The following is a 20,178-nucleotide window of genomic DNA, read 5'->3' as shown; positions in this document are numbered from 1 at the left end:
ACTTTCCGAAGTAGGTCAGAGATGTAGAATATTCCTAAGTCGTCAAACATCTGTTCGATGGTTGGGCCAATGCCCAATGATAATTTGAACAAGTGCAGAGAAAAATACTTCCTTTTTGGCTTTCGGTGACCATTCTCAATGTTGCGTAGGTGTCAATTATTAACAAATATGCCTTGGGTTGTAGGGTATTGAGGTGTCCGGACGGATGAAGAAAAAGCGGAAAAATCCAGGTGTGTAAGCGCTTTTATATTACCCAAGTGGCGCAATATATCTGATCAGACGAGTCGAAGTGCAAACTGTATGACGTTGCAGTTGCATTCGACAATTTGTTGATTAACCCAAGCGCCACATTAGGCAATGCATCATATATCTATCCGTGGCGTGCTGTGGGTAGCAATCGAGCACCGTTTATCTTGATTGCCATCGTGTAGTTTAAAACGGGTAGTAAGAGGCGTTATGCCGGCAATCCTCTAATTAAATAATATAATTTAGTAGTAAATGGGAAGATGCAAATAACCTATATAGATCCCCATGCTAATTCCCAAACCCAACAGATCCACACCAATTGCTGATCAAGTCGTTATTCATTTATACAACGCTGACATACCAAAAACAATGCAATGCCCTAGTTCACTTATGCATGGAACACTCTCTTCTCAACGGCTTTCACTGTGGCTCTTAACAGACCACCGCCAAAACTCTGGTTGGGCTTTTCCATCAGTTTGGTCAAGAGATCATTCATACGCAAATCATGCGTTTGGGAATCATTGGAGGGTTCAAATCCATATACTGTGCTTGCAGCGGCATCAAAATCTACCCCAACGCCAATATTTGGACCGTCAGCATATTTGTCAAGAGCTTTTGGCTTTGCAATGAAGTCAATATCAACCCTTGCTCGTTCTCCTTGTTTCTTCTTTAGTTGATTGACTTTCTCTGGTGAGATTTTGTCTTTTATGTTGCCTAGCAGAGTGCAGCGAATTTTCAACTGCATGGGCTCAGATTGCCTGGTCCCTATTGGTTTGATGCTAACAATTCCGCAATATCCTAGCATTCTAATTTCTTCTTGCAAAGACTTTGCAGTCTCCCAACATCTCGCAATGCCACTCAGCAATTGCTTCAACGAAACGGGGGATAGCAAAGCATAGGAAACCTGCATGCGTATAGCATTAAGGATTAAAGAAGCTCCTGGGCTAGGATTTACAGCGGCATATTGCGGCCCATTTCCCTTGGGGGCATATGTCAAGGTCAAGGGCAAGGTATCGTGCTGAGGGGCTTGTCGTTCACCCTTGATTAAATTTTGTGAAAGGGCGTGAATATGGCTTGGATTACAGTCGAGTTGAAGCTCTCCGCCATACCGCATCGAGAGAGTAGTGCCTTTCACAACATCCATGCTTGGTTTTGCAGAGATGATAGTCCAACCAGTCTGTTTCTCTAGAGAGTGAACAGAATCTGTGCAAGACTAGTCAGCTTATCAATTCTAGAGGGCAAATGTTGGGTTAAATGTATGGAAATCAGCTTACCCTGTAACACTCGGACCTCTTTCCCATCCCAACCACGGCATTCCTCTTTGATACTCTCAGCTTCGCGAATCTCTTGCAACAATTCTTCTTTTCGCGCTTGGGCTTTCTCTAGCAAGTCACTCTTCGTCTCAAGCCTACTCTGTGCCTGAGTGTATTTATCTTTGTAACCGGAGAGTTCGGTTTCAACAGCTAGAAGCTTCTTTCTGGCATCCCGCAGTTCCTCTTGGTCGCAGCTTTCGATTTCATCTATCACTTTCTGGAGATTTTGGGAATCAATCTTTAGCTTGTCATGCCTCTCAACTAAGCCGGGAACCACATTCGCCAGAATGTTTTCCTTCCTCGAGAGAATCGCATCGTCCTGCTTCATTTCGTCAAGATGCCGATCTAGACCTTGTTTCAAGCCTTCCAGTAGTTTCATTCGCCATTCATACCACATTTCCTTACTTAATAGCCGCGCGTGAGTTTTGACATTACGGAATTGATTATCCATCAATAGCCGAATATCCGGCGTGGCTGTGATATACTCCTGGAACAACGGGGGATTTTCCGCGTATGTCTCTGCTTCTATAGATCGGATGATGCGTCGACCTTCAGAAATATATGATTTAAGTTCTCGGCACGACTGTGAATTGCGTTAGTTGAGGGACATGATTTCTTCTAGACTCGAAGATCCCAAGTGGTGAGCTTACATGTTGGTATAACTCAAGCATCGGTAAAGTGCAGAATCCAGCAGCGACACGGTCCTCGAGGCCAAACTCCTTTGCCCCCTGCAGGCTCTCTGTACCACATTTTTCGGGGCTTCCAGGAGCAATGGTATGTCTTCGTTTCGTTGTTGTCAACTCCATAAAGTGTATATTGGTCATTTCAAGAAAGTCGGAAAGCTTTATTGGTTCAACTGGGGTGGTAATGCCTGCAGGTGAAATGTTATTCTCTTCCTTGGCCTCCTCCTGTATGGAAGCTTGGTCATTTGGAGTATGCACCACATTGTCCTTGGGAGAGGCGCTGTTTTTTGCAGGAGAAATATTTTTATCGATGAATGGCGACACATTCCTGTCATAATGGAGGGTTCGTTGACTAGGTCGACCAACAGTATCGGCGATTGAAGCGGGGGCGGGTAGCTTAATATTTTTAACCGGGCTAGCTTCCCTTCCTCGGAGGCGCTTTTGTGGTGTCAGATCTTCATCGGCATCTTCCATATCAAGCTCAGGGGGGCGTTTCCCGAGAAGACCTCTAGCTGCACCCACATGAAGGCTCTTGCGTCCTTTGAGCTTGTTTTTCTTTGGGGTAAGGCTTGAAATCAGTTCTCTTAAATTAAGAGTTGTCTCCTTTTCAGATTCTTGACTAGTCCTGGGGAAAGTATCCTCTTCATTCCCCTTTTCGTACTCTTGCCCAGTTTTTAACATATCATCAAACTTGACGCCTCGACTGGGAGTTGGTTTCAAAACAAACTCTTGGGCATCTTCCCCAATAGAGCGCCGTCTGTCTAATATTTCAGCAATTCGTGGCGAACCCCGTGCCTCGTTGATACCGTGAGAAGCATGGTTTAATGCTTTCAAAACAAAAGTTGGTGTCGATTGCCCTGTCAGCGAGTTTCTCTGGAACAAAGAAGCAGGTATAGCTTTGACAGGGGGCTGATTTGTTTGCGAAATATGTCGCTTTTGAGGTGATGCACTTCTTGACTTAGGTTTAATGGGGCTTCCTTCAGGGGTGGCAGGCGTTAGTTGCCTGACTGCACGTGGTGACCGTTGTTTCGAGAGAGTTGAATGGCCTTTGCCTGGAGATGACTGCTGGGACGTTGATCTTCTGGGAGAGCTAGATGGTTGTCGAGAAGTACTGTTCAACCTGGGTATCGCCCGCAATGGACTCCCACCTTCTGATGTGACCAGATCTGGATGTGGCGGCAACGGGGCTCTGGCAGGAGATGCAGGTATATTTTCTTGAAATGGGGAGCTTGGGGGGCCCTCTTCATATTCGTCAAATATCCTGTTCTTGCCCTTTAGGTTGTTGACCTGAAAGGGTGCAAGAATTTTGCCCACAGCGTTTGTCATATCCATCCCCATAGTCCCGTCATCGGAGGGCTCTGTTCGCTCTTCAATTGGGGGCAATATTCCACCGACCGCACCGGTCATCTCCATATCATCCTCTCCTAGATTAGGATATGTTATATCCCCTTCATCACCATGACTGTATTTTGGGTCTTCTTGAGATGCGTAATCATCTTTCCTTTCGAACTTTTGTTTGTTAAGGACCCCACCCAAGACGTTGGTAAACTCCATGGTCATTTCCTCATCCGTATCGACATTGCTCTCTGTGTCAGGCCTTCTAGGGGAGGCACTTTTGATACCGCCGATGACGTTTGTAAACTCCATTGTCTGGTCTCCAAGATTTGTTATGGCTGACGTTCGACGAGAGGCCTGTTGATAGCCATAGTTTTGGTAATTCGGATACGGACGGATCCCTTCACTGCTGCCGCTAGTTATATTGCTTTTCCTCCGAAGTATACCACCAACCGGTTTTGTAATGTCCATGCTCATATCTCCATCATCCTCGTTAACTTGAGCTGCTCTAATAGGATTTGACGCAGCCATTTTTGTGGAACCAATGTTCTCCTGGTCAAAGCGAGAGGTAAGGTCTTCAGCATCAAATTTTGCGCTCGATCCTTTTTTAACCCAGGGTTGAAAAGCACCAACAATTTCATGACCAGTGAACTCCATGGATAGATCTCCATTCTCGTCAAATTCGATACCTCTGGTGCCTGCCGCCAGAGCGGCTTTCTTCAACGATCGATCCAAACTACTAGAATTGGGGGAGGAGTCATTGGACTCGGACGAAAGAGGCTGTTCCGTAACGTTTTCCATGCTCATACTCGTGCTCTCATCTTCAGGCCCTGAGCTTAGCGAGTCACTCCCCATTTCCATATTTCCTTGGGGAAAACCAGTATCATTCTCAGCAGCGGAGCCACCACTGAAGGGGCTAGAAGAAAATGCTTCATCGGCCAGTTCTTCCAGATGAGCTGCTGATTGAGGTGGATTGGCGTCCTCAAGTTCATATTTTCCTGGTGAGGATGGTGGTTCAGACTCATCTGACCCCTGATTTCTGTGACCAGCCATCAACGAGGAATTCCTGCGAGTCGTATTAGCACCCGTGGAAGCGGTTGAATCTTCCATTAGCTCGACAACATTCCAAGTATGTAGCGTTGCCTCAGGCGCAAACGAAACTCGGCGATTCGCTAGAATAGAAAATTAGAACTATCATCAACAACGAATTCAAGGATATATTTGTTACCCATAGATTTCCTTCGTGCAGCTCGCTGTTCTAGGATTGCCTTCTTCTTCTCCCTCTCCCGCTCAATTCGTTCTTTTTCTTCCCTTTCTCTCTGTGCGGCCATGTCTTTGGCTCTAGACGGTGGTATCGGGTTGAAATTATCGAACGGGTTGATCAAACTGTCAGTACCGACAACTGGCACAGCGGGGGTCGAAAGGTCAATAAGATCATCATTCCCGGATGGTTTATGATTACTCCCAAAACCGTCACGATGTGGTGTTTTCCTGCGTGTTTCAGCAAAGCTTGGAATATGGCTTATTGGCGAGACGGGAATCGTCGGCTTCAGTATCGACTTCAATTGAACAGCGGCGGTAGACTAGTAAAGGAAGGTTAACTCTAGCCCAAAGGCGGACACACAAGCGTACAAAAACTGCGCACCTTTCTTCTATCATTGCCGCCATTTTTCAAGAGATCCAACCCTCCAGGTCCCAGACTCTTACTACGAGACCGCTTATCATTCCCCAATGCCCTAGAAGGTATATTGCTCTGCTTCTGAGCAGCACTGAAGTCCGTAGTCACATTCTCTTTGTCAATATCGATGCCGCTGCCTCTATGGGGCATCTGCGCTAGTGAGCGTCGAGCTCTCACGCGAGCAACGTTGCTCGGATCGCGGGTATAGGATGACATTGCAGCTCATATATCGCTCGGCAGGGCAAAATAACAAACGACAAAACCAAAAACGGGGATTCCCAAGATAATGAGCCAGCTTCCAGCGCCGTGCAATGACTTCACAGTCGTTTTCCCCTAAGCCGCATCCTGCGCCTCCAAGTCGAGATGTCTGTAGATGCTGTTGCCCCCCTGGAAAAACGAGCTTGAAGTCGCGTTAAAGATATCATATTACCGTATCGGGACTAGCGCTGTAAACAAAGCAAAAGCCCTAAGCCAAGATACGCTATACCGTATTTGGGATGGAGCCCTACTTTCTCTCCCACATTGGAAATTGGCGAGAAAAAAGATCGAAAGTCAAAGCCCGAAGGAAGATTCGACACTCTCTCGCACCTTTCGACGAACTTTGCGGACTCACGACGACGACCTTTCCGACCTTTCCAACCATAGCCCATTTACCCGCGCGAGCAGGAGTTGGAATACCGCAACCATGGCGACCGAGTTGACCGTCCAGTCGGAGCGTGCCTTTATGAAGCAGCCGCACATCTTCACCAACTCCAAAGTAAAGTCCAAGAGCAAGTCTGTCGGAAAGGGTGGACGAAGATGGTACAAGGACGTTGGTCTGGGCTTCAGGACACCAAAGACCGCCATTGAGGGAAACTACATTGGTATGCACACGGCAAAGGATTCAAACCTGGGACAATCGCGGTTTTTCTTGCAAGGGGTTTCGAGATAGGCACCGGACGGAGGTCCCAAGAAAAGAAAATGGAAAATGAGAATTTGAAGCGCCCATGCTTGTTCATGGAAGGGCTCGTTACTACAATGCGGACTGGCTGAGACTGAGAATACTCTGAAGCCCCCGTTCTGTGCCAATCTCGGGAACATACCTATAAGAATTACAATGACAAATGTCCTTGGACTAGAGAATTTGGAAGTCGATTCTAACGAGTTTATTCTTTATAGACAAGAAGTGCCCCTTCACTGGTCAGGTTTCCATCCGTGGCCGTATCTTGACCGGTACCGTTGTTTCCACCAAGATGCACCGTACCCTTGTCATCCGACGAGAATACCTCCACTACATCCCCAAGTACTCCCGTTACGAGAAGCGACACAAGAACCTCGCCGCTCACGTTTCCCCCGCCTTCCGTGTTGAAGAAGGTGACCAGGTCACCGTTGGCCAGTGCCGACCATTGAGCAAGACTGTACGTGTTTCCTGATGGAGCTGAGGATGTAATAATAGATCCGGAAAAGTTATAACTAACAATGCTACAGGTCCGATTCAACGTTCTCCGCGTTCTACCACGCACCGGCAAGGCCGTCAAGGCATTCCAGAAATTCTAAATCAGGGCATAATGGCGTGAATGGAAGGTTGTTTTGTCTACGTGCGCTGATGGACCCTTACTGCATGATATGATGGGATATATGGTGCCTTAGAAATCGTCAGGAGAAATCGAGATCAGTGGACTGGACAGGACAAGTGAGACAAAAAAAAATATGATACTCCAATTCAAACTTCAAGCCCTTGTTCTCCGTTCGATTTCTCTTGTACTCTTTTGACTTTGAAGAAGGAGCTCCTTATCGAGGGCAGCGTTTTAGCATGTCTTTTCAAGGGGCTAGATTCTAATTGGAGTTTGTCTAGCTTCCTGCGAAATGAAAACAGTTTTCATTTCCCTCGATGATAATTACCATCACAGTATCCGAATGAAACCATTTAATGTTCACACAAGTCATTTGACATAAATTTTAACACAGGTCCATCATTCTCCTTAACGAAAGAAATCAATCACCGCTACCATTTCAACATTGCTGCAATGCTTGCACGTTTCGTGGCGAATGGATCAGCTACTCCACTGGCCAAATCAATATCATCCCCCGCATCCTTTTGTACTTCGTCTTGACAATCAAATTCGGCGCTTTCATCTTCACGATCAGATTCAAGTTCTTCGTAGTATTGACCTGTTGCATCCTCCTCTTGCTCACTTTCAGTACTCTCTGCATCAGGAGGTGGGAGTTTGAGGCTGTAAGCGCTTATGAAACCTCGTTGAACACCTTGCAAAAACGCCGCACGTTTGTCTCCCGGAGATCTCCATGACCACTTTGTAGCAAATAACATCGCTAAAGTAGATATATGCGGCTGTGGAACATTGAGTAACTTTAAAAACTGACCCACAGACCGTCCAGAGTGCATATCCGCCATGATATTTTTGGACCCAAGTTTCCTAATGAGGGGGGCTCTGTTGAATTTCGCATTTTTGATCAAATGAAGCTGCAATAACTTCCCAATACTGGGATATTCAGTGGAGATGGAAAACAAGGTATCCGTAGAGAAGGTAGTAAGGATAGCCTCAGGTGGTATAACTCCCCAAACTAGCCATTCGCCCTGGCCAAAGTACCGGGACTTCCCCTCACTGCCATATATGATGGGTTCGTGCCTGAGAAAGGGGATAACAGAGAACAAGTGGGACTGATTCATCTTAGATGTGTCTAATATGGAAATGTTTGCCCTTCCGGCTCTAAGGGCGCGATGGAACACCCCAAGGGGGCTGGTAGACAAGGAGATAAAGGCTGACGAGACATTGATCCTGGTAAGATGCATCCGAACTAGCGTAGATATTATTCGGGGATGAATAGTAGAATGATCGGGTATCGGGGTAGTTGCATCTTGATCCCACATGCCTGCGACAAACTTGTTGGAAGAATTTACGCCACCACTGTTCTCATCCCAAAACCGAAATAGTAGCGGAGGGGGAGTTACATCTGGCCGGACACTTTGAAGAGGACTCGGCAGTGATGATGGTGGCGTTGAATTGTAATGGGCAGACTGGCTAGGGCTCTGTGCTGGTGTCGGCGTCTCGCTGGGTAAATACTCTCTGGCTGGCGGGGGCGGCACATGTGAGTCAGATACTGGTGTCGGCAGTAGCTGGGAACGGACTGGAGATGTTGTTTGAATTGGTGATTCTGGTGGAGTATGCTGGATTCGTGTCTGAGTTGGTGTAGTAGATGAGGAGGATATGCGTTCTAAACGTGCTTCTTTCCCCATTGCAAGAAGATGCGGGATGTCCACGCCTCGTTGAGCAAAGAGACGGACTTTCCCATGAGCTGTACGTTCAATCATCTCCACAAATAAACTAAGACCGGCCCATTGGGCTAAAGGAGTGCAGTTGACACAGGTCCAGATAGGGTCCTTCCAATGCTTTAGATGATTCCATTGGCTTCGCAATGGTTGGATTCGAGTACCTTCATGAAACCCGCACGCTTTAAGATTGTTTGCAAACACAATATTAAAGAGATCTGTAAACTTTCCCCAATCGGGTGTGTAGCAGCGGACCATAACGCATAGGAACGTCTTCATCGTGTTATTCCACTTGATTTTAGTTGACATCCTCGGATCGATCTGCGTGTGCTTGAACCTCCGGGAACGCATAATGTGCCGTTAACGTCGTGATCGAGTAACTGTATGACTGCGGTGGTGGAACAGATTTCAGAACAAAAGGCAGGACGGTGTCGTGTAATAGGAATAGACGAGAGAAGAGAAGAGTGTATTTCGTGTTAGTTAAACACACGAAACCGACGCGCTGAGAAGTGAGAAGACAGGACATAGCGAGAGCAGGACAGATCCGTCGTCGACGCATTCTGTGTTCGCTATCCCTCGCTTCTCGCTTCCTCGGCCTACTTGTCACTTGCTTGGGTATATTTACTCCATACTTACTCCGCACAGCTCTGCCGAAGACAAACGCCTCCTTCAGAATTATACTAGGTTGTAATTCTTTCCATACCCTTTCTCGACTAAGAGAACCTTTATTACGGTTCAACATCCCTTTTCTGAACCCTTCGGGTCCTCTCTTCAGGGTCTATCTTCCTACCCATTGTATCTGGGGTTTTGGCTGTGGGTATTTGATATAAGACGTTCCCTCTTCTAGGGAGGGTAGAGTTGGGGAGGGATATCGATGTTATTCAGTTGACTCTTAGAGGTATATGAGCATCGCGAGTAAGTTATACCCTCCACACACAAGAGCATCTAGATCTCGGTATCTCAAGCCATCACCAGCGCAGCGTCAACGCAGGCGCAGTCGAAGGACGCGCTGGTGAGTTGCAGGAAGTTATAAAAGAGTGCGAGCCGCTTTTCCTGTTTGGGGTAAAAACCTTGAACTGGGAAGGAGCGAAGCTGAGAAAAAAGTGGAGCCGTTCCCGCTCAGCCATGACACTAGGCCTGAAGAGGCTAGCGGCGCCACGAGGAGCCAGGAATAGAAACCAGTTCCAAAAGAGGACAAGCCTTGGCCTCGTGTATTTGTCATTCCTTCGGTATTTAATACGCAGCATCCCTGCAATTGACGCGGACAGCCGCTGACGCACCCCGTATTCCAAATACAGCCCGCTCTTTCACTTAGCTAATCAGCCTGTCGTTGCCCTGCCACGGACCCACCAGCGACTGCTTTGCTCTCACTCGGCTCAGCCATGCGGCGCGCGTCAGCTTGAGATATATTAAGGGCCTGCAGCCCTCCGCTAACAGAAAATCATCAACAACAAACAAACGGCAAAGTCATCTTCTTCCCCTTTAATATATTCTCGGACTTGACGTCTTTGCACCCAGTTTCTTCTCCATCATCACCTCACTTCGCTGTTCTAGCTATTCTCTCCGTCATATAGCAGCATCTATCTTAAAACCAACACTTTCAGGCAACATCTCGGGTATCAACAAGCCAAAATGGGCAAGGGCGGTCGATTTGCGTGCATATTTCTGCCGTACATTCTCTCAATTGGCACACTTGTATGCCTTGCTCTAGTTGGCCTAGGATGCTACAACACCAACACTCTCACCGATGTTTACTTTGCAAAGGTAAGCTTGTGTATTTTTGTTGCTGCTTTGTCTGTTTTTCCTTCGGGCAGCTCTGACTCATTCTGTACAGGTTAATATGAAAGATATCAACACATCCCCGTCCGGGCTAAATAGCCAACTACAACCGCTCGCACATGGCCTCGAACAGGCCAAAGCCAAAGGCGATATCCACGACTTCTATATCGTTGGCATGTGGAACTACTGCTACGGAGACAGCAAGGACGGAAGCGACAAGGTCACGTTTTGCTCCCCTCGCCGAATGAGATTCTGGTTTAATCCTGCCGAAGTCTGGGGTGTCGATGATACTATCCAACAGCTCTACCCATCATCCCTGCAAAGGGGCCTGAATACCTATCAGAAGGTTGCTGGATGGATATATGTTGCTTACGCTGTTGCCATCTCTGCCTCTGCCATTCAGCTTCTTGTTGGAATCTCTGCTATCTTCAGCAGATGGGGTAGCTTTTTCACTACTCTCATTGCAGGTGTAAGTTTTACCATCTAAATAACAGCATGACCTAGGCCAAAAAGGAGCTAACGATTTTCCACCAGGTTGCCGCTGTATTTACTATCGGTGGTGCAGCTACTGCCTCCGTTCTCTACGGTATCCTTGTCGGAGCTATTAAAGCAGGTCTCAGGCCGTTTGATATCAAGGCCGACGTCGGAACTCGCATGCTCGCCATCTACTGGCTTGGTGGCCTCTTCACCCTTGCCGGAGGATTCTTCTGGCTCCTCAGTGTCTGCTGCTGCTCTGGCCGCTCTCCATATGGCCACCGTGATGACCGACGTGGTATTACTGCTGAGAAGGCTCCTTACACTTACGAGCGTGTTGCTAGCCCGTACGGTGTCCACCCAGGATCTGCTGTCCCAATGCATAACATGCCTCCCCACCATACCCAGGACACTGCCTACGAACCCTTCAGACATGACCACCGCGTATAAGTCTTTTTCATGTTTTCATATACCCAAGTTTTCGTTTTCATTTCTTTAAAACGGTCCAAGAGAAAGACAGAGAAAGTAATGACCCGTTCATGACCACTGGTGAACTTTGGCATCGCTATCTGAGTTTGTTAGATTCTCTACATCTGTGTTCCCTTTTGTTTTGTTTTCAAGTATCTGGTACTCATTTCCATGGTGCGGGGATGGCGTTGGCCTGGCCTTGACATTTTTTTCGTTGTTTCTTCTTGTATCTACAATATTGACATATGGAGTACATATTATGTGACACCCTGTTTGTACAGAAATGACAGCCACTTCAATGATATGAATACGAATTTATCCATAGACCCGAAGATAGTAATGCCGGAGAAGCATCCATCTAGCTGTGAGACGATGTTCTGCCTACCTAAGACAACTCCATCTATAAACACCCTATAATGACCACGTGTCTTAAATATGAGGACCTGACTCAGTTCACTACTAACTAGGAACTTGTGGAATAAAATGTCTTATGTGAATAACATTGGTTCCTGTGATAAATCCAAGCTAAGCTTGGCTTTAGGCTCCAGGATTCTGGTGGTTGGTGTATGGAGCCTGATACACCAATCCTCTGAAGACCTGCTCTAGTAGTAATATAAATACGTATGAATTATAGTGAAGGAATAGAGCTGGTGTGTGCTTGATAAATATAGCCATGAAATATCTGAAGGTACTATACAGGGTAAGGTGGTGATTACCCGGGGGAAAGTAGAAAGCGTGGAGAGTTGAAAATCATGACCGCGTGGAGCAGATATTTCCAGGCAGCAATCAAACCTCCCACTCGATGATAGTGTGTTTCTCTGGGTATGTGATGTGCCGGGCGTTCTTGTGATCGTCATGAAGGGTGAGGCTCCCCCGTCGTTGAGGCTATCAATTCATAACATCATATCTCCTCTAGGCCAAAAAGAGCATGACAGAGACGAGAGGCAGCGTTCATATTCCACACAAGAAAAATTGAGAAATATTATAGTGAAACAGTAGACCAAGGAAAGCAATCAAGCTCGCACGCTAAAAGAGGAAGGGGGCAAAAGAGGTAATGTGACGGAGGAGAGACTGGGTAGACCATGGGAAAAACGAGATGTTCTCGGCTGTGATCACCGCTTGCGCTCGAAATATCCGCTCGATCCCAGCACCGCGATGCTCTGGTCCATCACCCATTCACCAACACCGAGATAGCCGTCGAGCCATCGTTTAACTTCTTTGCTCTCTGTGATTTTGTCAGAGTTCAGGCTGGGGCTAACGTCATGCTTGGCCGTTCGTCCACGGCCCATGCGATGCTCGTCCGACTCAATCCACCACACCGCGTTTTCTCCCTTCCTGCTGAGTCCAGGTATAACGGGCATGGTTGGAGGGAGCCGGACAGCGATCACATGGAGCGGACGGGCGGGAGGACACAAGAGTTAGCTGGGGTCGCTTCAACTTGGGGAGGGCGTATGTAGATGTAGTGATAGTTATTATATCGTGTGGCTGGGAGTATAGCTGGGCTGGGAGTAGTTACGTTAAACCTGTCGACCGTTTGATTCCTGCTAGAAAGGCAGAGACTGGGAAGAAGTTGTTAGTATGTCATCCTTGGCACACAAAGGAGAGACTATGGCAAGTACGTACATAGTACAGCGTCGAAAGCATAGTGGGTGAGACGTCCGAACTATTGATCAACGGTGTTAGCTAGCTTCAAGAGAGCGCCAGGAGAAGAGGAACATGCCACCATCTTGTACGGAGTAGAGCTGGAGAGGTATGTCCTGAGCAGAGGTGAAAAGTGGAAGAGCAGAGAAGAGTGTCAAGCTGTATAATATTCTTTCCCGTTGAGCCGGCGTTGTCTATGGCGACCGAGAAGGAGAGAAGCAAAGGCCGTTTCCCTTCTTGGCCAGCTGATAATCGATAGGGTCGGTTTCCTTGGGGACGGTCATATGATATATGACTAATATTATGACTAATATATTATATCATCAATATTATATAAGCCATCTCTCTCCCCATTTTGGACTAGCGCCATCAGTCTTATCTCCGGGCCCACTTTTGCGGAAGTAAGATGATCCGGAAGCCTGATAAGAGATGGGCCAATCAGAGAGCTCGGGCGGGTCGGCTCATTGTTTGAACCCCGCCAAGTCCGAGCGTCTTTTTGATAGAGAAAAGAGAAAAAAAGGACGACGGCGAGGAGAGACAGCGAGAGAGCGAGAGACGGCGATGGGAGAGTAGAATGCATGGCGGTTGAATGAAGGTTGTGATGGTCGAGGTTCAGGTGGAAGCAGTGGCAGGGTGAGACGGGCGCTGCACAGATATAACATCAAACAGGCAGAGGACCTGAGACGAGTGACGTAGCTGGAAAGCATCCTGTGGTTTTTCTTGTAAGCAAGTGGGCTCTCCTCTCATGCAGGGAGAGCCCCTGTGCATTCTGAGGTCTCCAGAGCAGCGATCTTAGCACCAGCAGCGCATCCTCCACGGCGGGCGAGCAGCACAGCTGAATCCATGGGCGAGAACGACCAGAGCGACGCTGGAGCAACGTCCGCAGAGTGGCATCGAGCATCCAAAAACCACACAAAACTAGATTAATTCTCACTTAACAACCAACGAGTAAGAGCAGCCAAAAAGAAAATAAAAGGCTACGCCTGCCGGCAAGTTGTGTGCCTAAAGTAAGTCCCGCTAAAAAAAAGTCACTCAACGCCCAACAAAAAAGCAACCAACTCGACTCTCGCATTAAAACACGACTTCAAGCGTCGTCGTCTCTCCGACCTGCGTCTGTCCTTGTTGCATCTCAAGCTCCCTGCACTGCTGCTCCCTTGGACTGCGCCACTGCCAGCGATCGATCTGTATAAAACCAGCCAGCGAGCCCTCCCGTCGCCATCGTGTTTTACCGCCTCACACCGACACTGACACCTCCCAGCGCACACCTCACAACTTCCCGTCTCTGCCACTGCAACCACCAGCAACCACCAGCCATGGCGAACTCGTTAGACCATCTCTCCAACAGGATGAAGCTGGAGTGGCATTCCCAGCTGGATACGGAGTACAAGCCTGCCAATAACTACCGCCGCACCTCCATCATCTGCACTATTGGTGAGTGACACAGCTGCGTACAGAGCTAGAGAGCTATTGTACCAAAGGGACTAACATCTCTATTCAATTGCAGGTCCAAAGACAAACTCAGTTGAAAAGATTAACATGCTTCGTGAAGGTCTGCATTCTCTTTCTCTGGGCCTGTAGATAGATATTGTTCTCCTAATTGCTCGCTGTCTATAGCTGGTCTCAATGTTGTCCGCATGAACTTCTCCCATGGAACTCACGAGGTAGGAACTTGCTTTCATTATCATCCTAACTGGTTATTCTTTTCAGCTAACCTTCCTTTGATCTGCCTGTGTAGTACCACAAGTCTGTCATTGATAATGCCAGAGAAGCTGAACGCCTCCAAGCTGGCCGCCCACTCGCAATTGCCCTCGATACCGTACGTTAGCTGAACCACACACACACTCACTCACTCATGGAATTAGACCTGTTGTTTAGCAAGCAACAGGTCTTATAAAGATGGATCTGAGCTGACATCCCTGCAGAAAGGACCTGAGATCCGTACTGGCAACACTCCCGATGACAAGGATATTCCAATCAAGGAGGGAACAGAATTGAACATTACAACCGACGATAAATATGCCACCTGCAGTGATGACAAGAACATGTTTGTTTCCCGACATCTAGTTGCTTTTCTTCTCCCTTCCCAAGCTAACCGCGGTATGCTCAGGTACGTCGACTACAAGAACATCACCAAAGTCATCTCCAAGGGTAAGCTGGTATACGTAGACGACGGTGTCCTCTCCTTCGAAGTTCTCGATATCGTCGACGACAAGACCCTGCGCGTCAAGTGTCTGAACAATGGCAACATCTCATCCAAAAAGGGTGTCAACCTTCCCGGAACAGACGTCGATCTCCCTGCCCTGTCTGAAAAGGACAAGCAGGATCTCAAGTTCGGTGTCGAAAACGGCGTAGACATGATCTTCGCCTCCTTTATCCGTCACGGAAGCGACATCAGGGACATCCGGGCTGTCCTGGGTGAGGCCGGAAAGGAGATCCAGATCATTGCCAAGATCGAAAACCAGCAAGGAATGAACAACTTTGACGAGATTCTGCAAGAGACCGACGGCGTCATGGTTGCTCGTGGTGATCTCGGCATCGAAATCCCTGCCGCAAAGGTCTTTATCGCCCAGAAGATGATGATTGCCAAGTGCAATATCAAGGGCAAGCCAGTCATTTGCGCCACTCAGATGCTCGAGTCCATGACCTATAACCCGCGTCCAACCCGTGCAGAGGTATCTGATGTCGCCAATGCTGTGCTTGACGGCGCAGACTGCGTCATGTTGTCCGGTGAGACTGCCAAGGGTAACTACCCCAAGGAAGCCGTAGTGATGATGCACGAGACCTGTCTTCTCGCTGAAGTTGCGATCCCATACGTCAGCGTATTCGACGAGCTGCGCAACCTTGCCCCTAGACCAGCGGATACTCTAGAATCTATCGCCATGGCAGCCGTTTCCGCCAGTTTGGAACTAAACGCCAGTGCCATCTTGGTTCTCACCACTTCGTAAGTAGCTGAACACTCCTTATTCCTGCTCTGCAGAGTATAACTGACATACAACGTTCTTGTCACTGTAGCGGAAACACTGCTCGTCTGCTATCCAAGTACCGTCCAGTCTGTCCAATCATCATGGTCACTCGCAACCCAAGAGCCGCACGGGTAAGTTTACCTATTAGTTAGCATTCAACGTCAATGTGCGCTCACTAACCGTTCCGCGCACACAGTACTCCCATCTATACCGTGGCGTCTACCCCTTCATTTTCAACGAGCCCAAGCCCGACTATAACGTCACCGAATGGCAGAAGAACGTCGATCTCCGTCTCAAATGGGGTATTGCTCAAGCCATTGAGCTCAAGATCATTTCCAAAGGCACTTCAGTGGTCTGTGTTCAAGGCTGGCGTGGTGGCCAGGGACACACCAACACCATCCGTGTCGTCCCCGCTGAACCAGACCACCTCGGTCTCGTTTAAACGACGGACTCCTGACCCAAAAAATAATAAAAAACAGACACAAAAAAAAAAAAAAATTGGCGAGAGAGAAAAGAGAGAGACAGGATATAGGGTAAATAGTTCTCTTTCTGGACGAGTATTTGGTTCTCATTTCTTGTTTTCGTTGCATGGGAGATAATAAATGCTGGGATTGAATGTTTATGTCCCCCCCTTTTCTTTTCATGAGCTATATGACCCGTCATCGTCCCCTTTTGAGCTTTGTTGAATAAATGTGCATCTTCACGATAGCAATTTAATCCAGACTCGGGAATAAAACCCACGCTGAAATATTGTAAACGAGAGGGGGAAAAAAACGTGAAGGCTAGGGAGAAAAAGGGCGTTGAAGGCGTACCTACCTAACCATCGGGTAGTTTCGGGCTAGGCGGCCGACGGGTTTGCGAGCCGAGGTCGGTTTTTTTTACTCCACGCGCAACGACGTCAGTCAGTCCACCCTACGTCACTTTGCTTGACTTGCTTCAACTGGCGACTGTGAAGGGAACGAAGATGATAGTGACCAGAACCAAAAATATGTTTTTACTACATATAATATAGAGAAGAGTGAAGATAACTGGCTTGATGATTTACAGGAGCCACAAAACTTTCAGGGGAAAAAAAAATAATAATAAAAAAGGGTAAGAAATATGAGTAAAAGAGTATAGTAGTATAACAACAAACCGGCCCCAAATCGGCCAAAAGGTAGGTATCAAGCGGGGTAGCCGTCACAGGCAAGATGAATAAGTAATGGGGGTTGGGGGTACGAGGGAGGTGACGAAGTAAGTGGTTGGTGAGGTGGTGTGATGGTATGGATGTCTATAAGGCGGGGGGAGATAGGTCGGTTAGGTAGGTAGGCAGATAAGAAGGGAGAGAGAGGTAGAATGCAACGGCTAAACGGAAGTTTCACAAGAAAGCAAGATATCCAACTATTAGCCCGAGAGATGAAATTCCAATTTGAGTAGTATATGGTTTTATGCGAGTGTGTAAATGGTTCTAGGGGTGTGGTGGGTTCGCGAGATCTAAATGGTTAAAAGGGGAGGGTTTAATGTCCATGAACCGGTGTAGTGTGTGCCGGCTACGCTTCAATTGCTGTAGGCTCAACATTCTTTGCTGGAATTTGCTCCGGCTCGGATTCCACGGGCTTTGGTTGGTCTTTCTTTGATTCTTCAGACTTTGGTTCCTGTGGCTTGGTCTCTTCTGGCTTGGGCTCCTCTGGCTCAGTTTCCACGGCTTCAGTCTCCTTTGACTGTGGCTCTGTAGAAGTAGTATTCTCAGTCTTAACCTCGTCCTGAGCTTCATCCTGAGCTTCAGTTTGAGGCTCTGGCTGAGGTTCCTTTGGCTTAGTTTCTTCCTGCTTGGCCTCCGTTTGAACCTCCGCTGGCTTCTCCTCCTCTACCTCAGCTGCTTTCGCAGCTTCAGGTTCGGTCTCTTCCACTACAGGCAGGGAGTGAGCTTCAACCTCATCTTCAGCAGGAGCCGGGGCGGGAGAATCTTTCTCGTCCTTCACTGGTTCCACAGGCTTTTCTTCTTTCACAGGTACCGGTTCAGCAGCAGCAGGTTTCGGTGGCGCCACTTCAGGTGCAGCAGTAGGTCGTACAGACGATTTAGTCGACTTGGTTCTCGCAGGACTTCCGGTGTGAGCTGCTGCCGTCGTTGTCGTATTCGTCTTTTCTGCAGTTGGTTTCTTGGTAGTGTGTGCCTTGTTGGCAGCAAGTCTGGGGGGACTAGCAATATCGAGCTTCTCCTGCCTCTTACTCGCTGAACTCGCAGTTGGTCGTATTAGCCTTGCCAGAGAAGAGTCATCGACGGGTCTGGAGCTAGGGACGCTGGCGCGAGAAGTCGGCCTGTCGTGGGCGGACGAAGAGTGTTGTGGTGCAAGGGAGGCACGGGAACCTTGTTTGCGAACCGTGGTTGTGGTTGTGGTGGTAGTGGCGGACGGGGCAGAAGGTTTGGATGAACCTGTGGTTCGAGGGGCGGAAGAACGTAAGCTTGATGGTTTGCGGCTCAGGGCTTGAGCTTTGGTAGCATTGGCAGGAACGCTGGTCCGGCTGGATGGGCGTGACGGTGACGAGTTGGGTGCTTTTGCTGCGGATGCCGCTGTGGGAGCCAGCATGGAGTCATGAGCGCGGGTTGGACGAGTAGGAGACTTGGGGCCGCCGTTCTTGTGAGTTGAAGCAGCGGGTTTGAGTTTGGCAGCAGTGTTGTTGTTGTTGCTGCTGGTGGTGCTGGTAGTGTGAGTTTTGCCTGCTGGTTCTTGTAGGACTTTGTTGAGCTTCTTGGTTGCGTTTATAGTTTGGGACTGTGCGCTTTCCTTTGCCGTTGTACCTGGCACAGCAGGGGATTTGGCAGACTTGGGAGCAGAGGATGGCTTGGAACCTGCCACTGACTGCCGTGGTGTAGCTTTTGACTTGTTGTCTGCAGAGCTAGAGCTGTTGGCCAGACGTGAGCCAGTCTTGGATGTAGCGCTAGCAGTGGTAGGAGTAGCTGTTTTCGTCTTTCCATTCGGCTTGTCGTCTGTCTTATTCGCCTGTTTGCCGGTCTGTCGACTCTTTGCCGGGCTCGGAGGAGCACTGGTGTCTTCAAAGGGCGATCCCTTCAGGATAGCACCCAGGCCGGCCTTGGACTTGCCGTCAACAGCAGCAGCAGTCTTGTCCACCTCCACGTTTGACACAATCGGATCAGAGATCTTTCGAGGCGAGACAACCCCGTCCAGGCTGTTCTGCTGTTGCTGCTGCTGGGGGGTGCCCCATTTCCTCGGTGAGGTACTGTCCACCGGGGTGCGGGTGGTGTTTCTATCAATTGGGCTGCCCATCTCGTCTGTCACGCTTCGTGGGGGCGCACCAAAGGACTCTCCAGCTTCGCCTACTCTCTTGAGGCCGAGTATAGGGGAACCCGAGGTGCCTGGTATGTTGCGTTCGACGGCGACAAAGCTAGCGCGGACCTTGGACAGCGGCCTGCCAGCAGCGGAGTGGTCTGACCCGGCAGGAGAGCGGCCTCGAGACGGCGGAGAAGTCGATATGTTGCTGACGTTGTTGTTTTCGAACTTCGCCAAAAGGCCACGAACGCCTGTAGGAGCCGACATGGCGAAGAGAGCAGAAGAAAGAGAGGGAGAGAGAGGGAGAGGGAGGGAGCAGAGAGCGAGCGAGCGCGAGAGAGACGAGAGAGGTTCAAGGATATCAGATGTGACCTGAACCTCTACCCCCTTTTTTTCCTCCCTCCCTTGCTGTCTTTCCTTACGTCTCTTCCTTCGTTCCTGGGGGGTTCGAGAGAGCTGTGTCGGTCTCGGTCCCGTATTTTAACCCTGTAAGCTCGATACCTGTTCACCCAGGGCGGACAGACAGTATTTATTTATCTGATTTTCTAGAATAATGCAAGCAGAAAGCGTGTCGGGCGAGCGAGCGGGTTGCTGTGTGGAGGAGGATGATTTCACGCCGTTCTAAAAGGGACGCTGCAGGTGGCCACGGCAACCGGGGGAAATTAGCATGAAACAAAGCACGAGAGGGCCGGCGACCGTTTCTCTTCTCATGCGATCATCAAACTGGGCCGTTCAAGGGCTGCGCTGGCAAGGGTGTGTGGTAAGGGAGACGAAGGGAACAGAGGAGCAAGCAGCAGCGGGAGTTACATACATAACTACTCCGTCGTTGGGGGCCCAAAGGGAGGTTTTTTTTTCAGGGTGGAGGAAGCTAGACACGGCACTATTGAAAGTCTGTAATGACGATGAGATGCAGACAGAAACCACGGCAACGGACAGTCAGTGCGAGGGCCAGGCCAGACAGCGAGACGAAAAGCTGACGGATCCAACGGGAGATGCGAGTGAAACGGCCGTCGTCGTCGTTGTTGTTGCTGTTGTTGATTACTATCAGTCAGTCAGTCGGT

At 48.8% G+C, this 20,178-nt stretch overlaps 6 protein-coding genes across 6 annotated transcripts; 3 read left to right on the top strand and 3 right to left on the bottom strand.

Moving 5' to 3' along the window:
* Positions 1-634: 634 nt before the first annotated feature.
* Positions 635-5,405, bottom strand: ARB_06200 (chromosome segregation protein Spc105, putative; the record flags this gene model as incomplete). Its single annotated transcript, XM_003015842.1, has 5 exons — positions 635-1,431; positions 1,521-2,142; positions 2,210-4,749; positions 4,806-5,160; positions 5,223-5,405. 5 exons carry the CDS (start codon positions 5,403-5,405, stop codon positions 635-637), a joined length of 4,497 nt encoding a protein of 1,498 aa, XP_003015888.1.
* A 1,082-nt stretch (positions 5,406-6,487) lies between these two features.
* Positions 6,488-6,791, top strand: ARB_06199 (uncharacterized protein; the record flags this gene model as incomplete). The annotated part of the gene is made up of 2 exons (XM_003015841.1): positions 6,488-6,652; positions 6,723-6,791. The coding sequence occupies 2 exons, from the start codon at positions 6,488-6,490 to the stop codon at positions 6,789-6,791; spliced, it is 234 nt and encodes a 77-aa protein (XP_003015887.1).
* Positions 6,792-7,239: 448 nt separating this feature from the next.
* Positions 7,240-8,565, bottom strand: ARB_06198 (uncharacterized protein; the record flags this gene model as incomplete). Its single annotated transcript, XM_003015840.1, has 1 exon — positions 7,240-8,565. The coding sequence occupies one exon, from the start codon at positions 8,563-8,565 to the stop codon at positions 7,240-7,242; it is 1,326 nt and encodes a 441-aa protein (XP_003015886.1).
* A 1,590-nt stretch (positions 8,566-10,155) lies between these two features.
* On the top strand, positions 10,156-11,226 carry ARB_06197 (uncharacterized protein; the record flags this gene model as incomplete). Its single annotated transcript, XM_003015839.1, has 3 exons — positions 10,156-10,287; positions 10,358-10,771; positions 10,807-11,226. 3 exons carry the CDS (start codon positions 10,156-10,158, stop codon positions 11,224-11,226), a joined length of 966 nt encoding a protein of 321 aa, XP_003015885.1.
* Positions 11,227-14,231: 3,005 nt separating this feature from the next.
* On the top strand, positions 14,232-16,290 carry ARB_06196 (uncharacterized protein; the record flags this gene model as incomplete). Its single annotated transcript, XM_003015838.1, has 6 exons — positions 14,232-14,316; positions 14,500-14,546; positions 14,621-14,705; positions 14,761-15,826; positions 15,898-15,979; positions 16,045-16,290. 6 exons carry the CDS (start codon positions 14,232-14,234, stop codon positions 16,288-16,290), a joined length of 1,611 nt encoding a protein of 536 aa, XP_003015884.1.
* Positions 16,291-17,377: 1,087 nt separating this feature from the next.
* On the bottom strand, positions 17,378-19,384 carry ARB_06195 (uncharacterized protein; the record flags this gene model as incomplete). Its single annotated transcript, XM_003015837.1, has 1 exon — positions 17,378-19,384. One exon carries the CDS (start codon positions 19,382-19,384, stop codon positions 17,378-17,380), a length of 2,007 nt encoding a protein of 668 aa, XP_003015883.1.
* Positions 19,385-20,178: the final 794 nt, after the last annotated feature.

Source organism: Trichophyton benhamiae (genome assembly GCF_000151125.1).
Source record: "Trichophyton benhamiae CBS 112371 chromosome Unknown Abenha-G-c-322p01.r1, whole genome shotgun sequence".
Taxonomy (NCBI): domain Eukaryota; kingdom Fungi; phylum Ascomycota; class Eurotiomycetes; order Onygenales; family Arthrodermataceae; genus Trichophyton; species Trichophyton benhamiae.
Note: the sequence above shows the minus strand (reverse complement) of the source record. Positions and strands in the feature narration are given on the sequence as shown.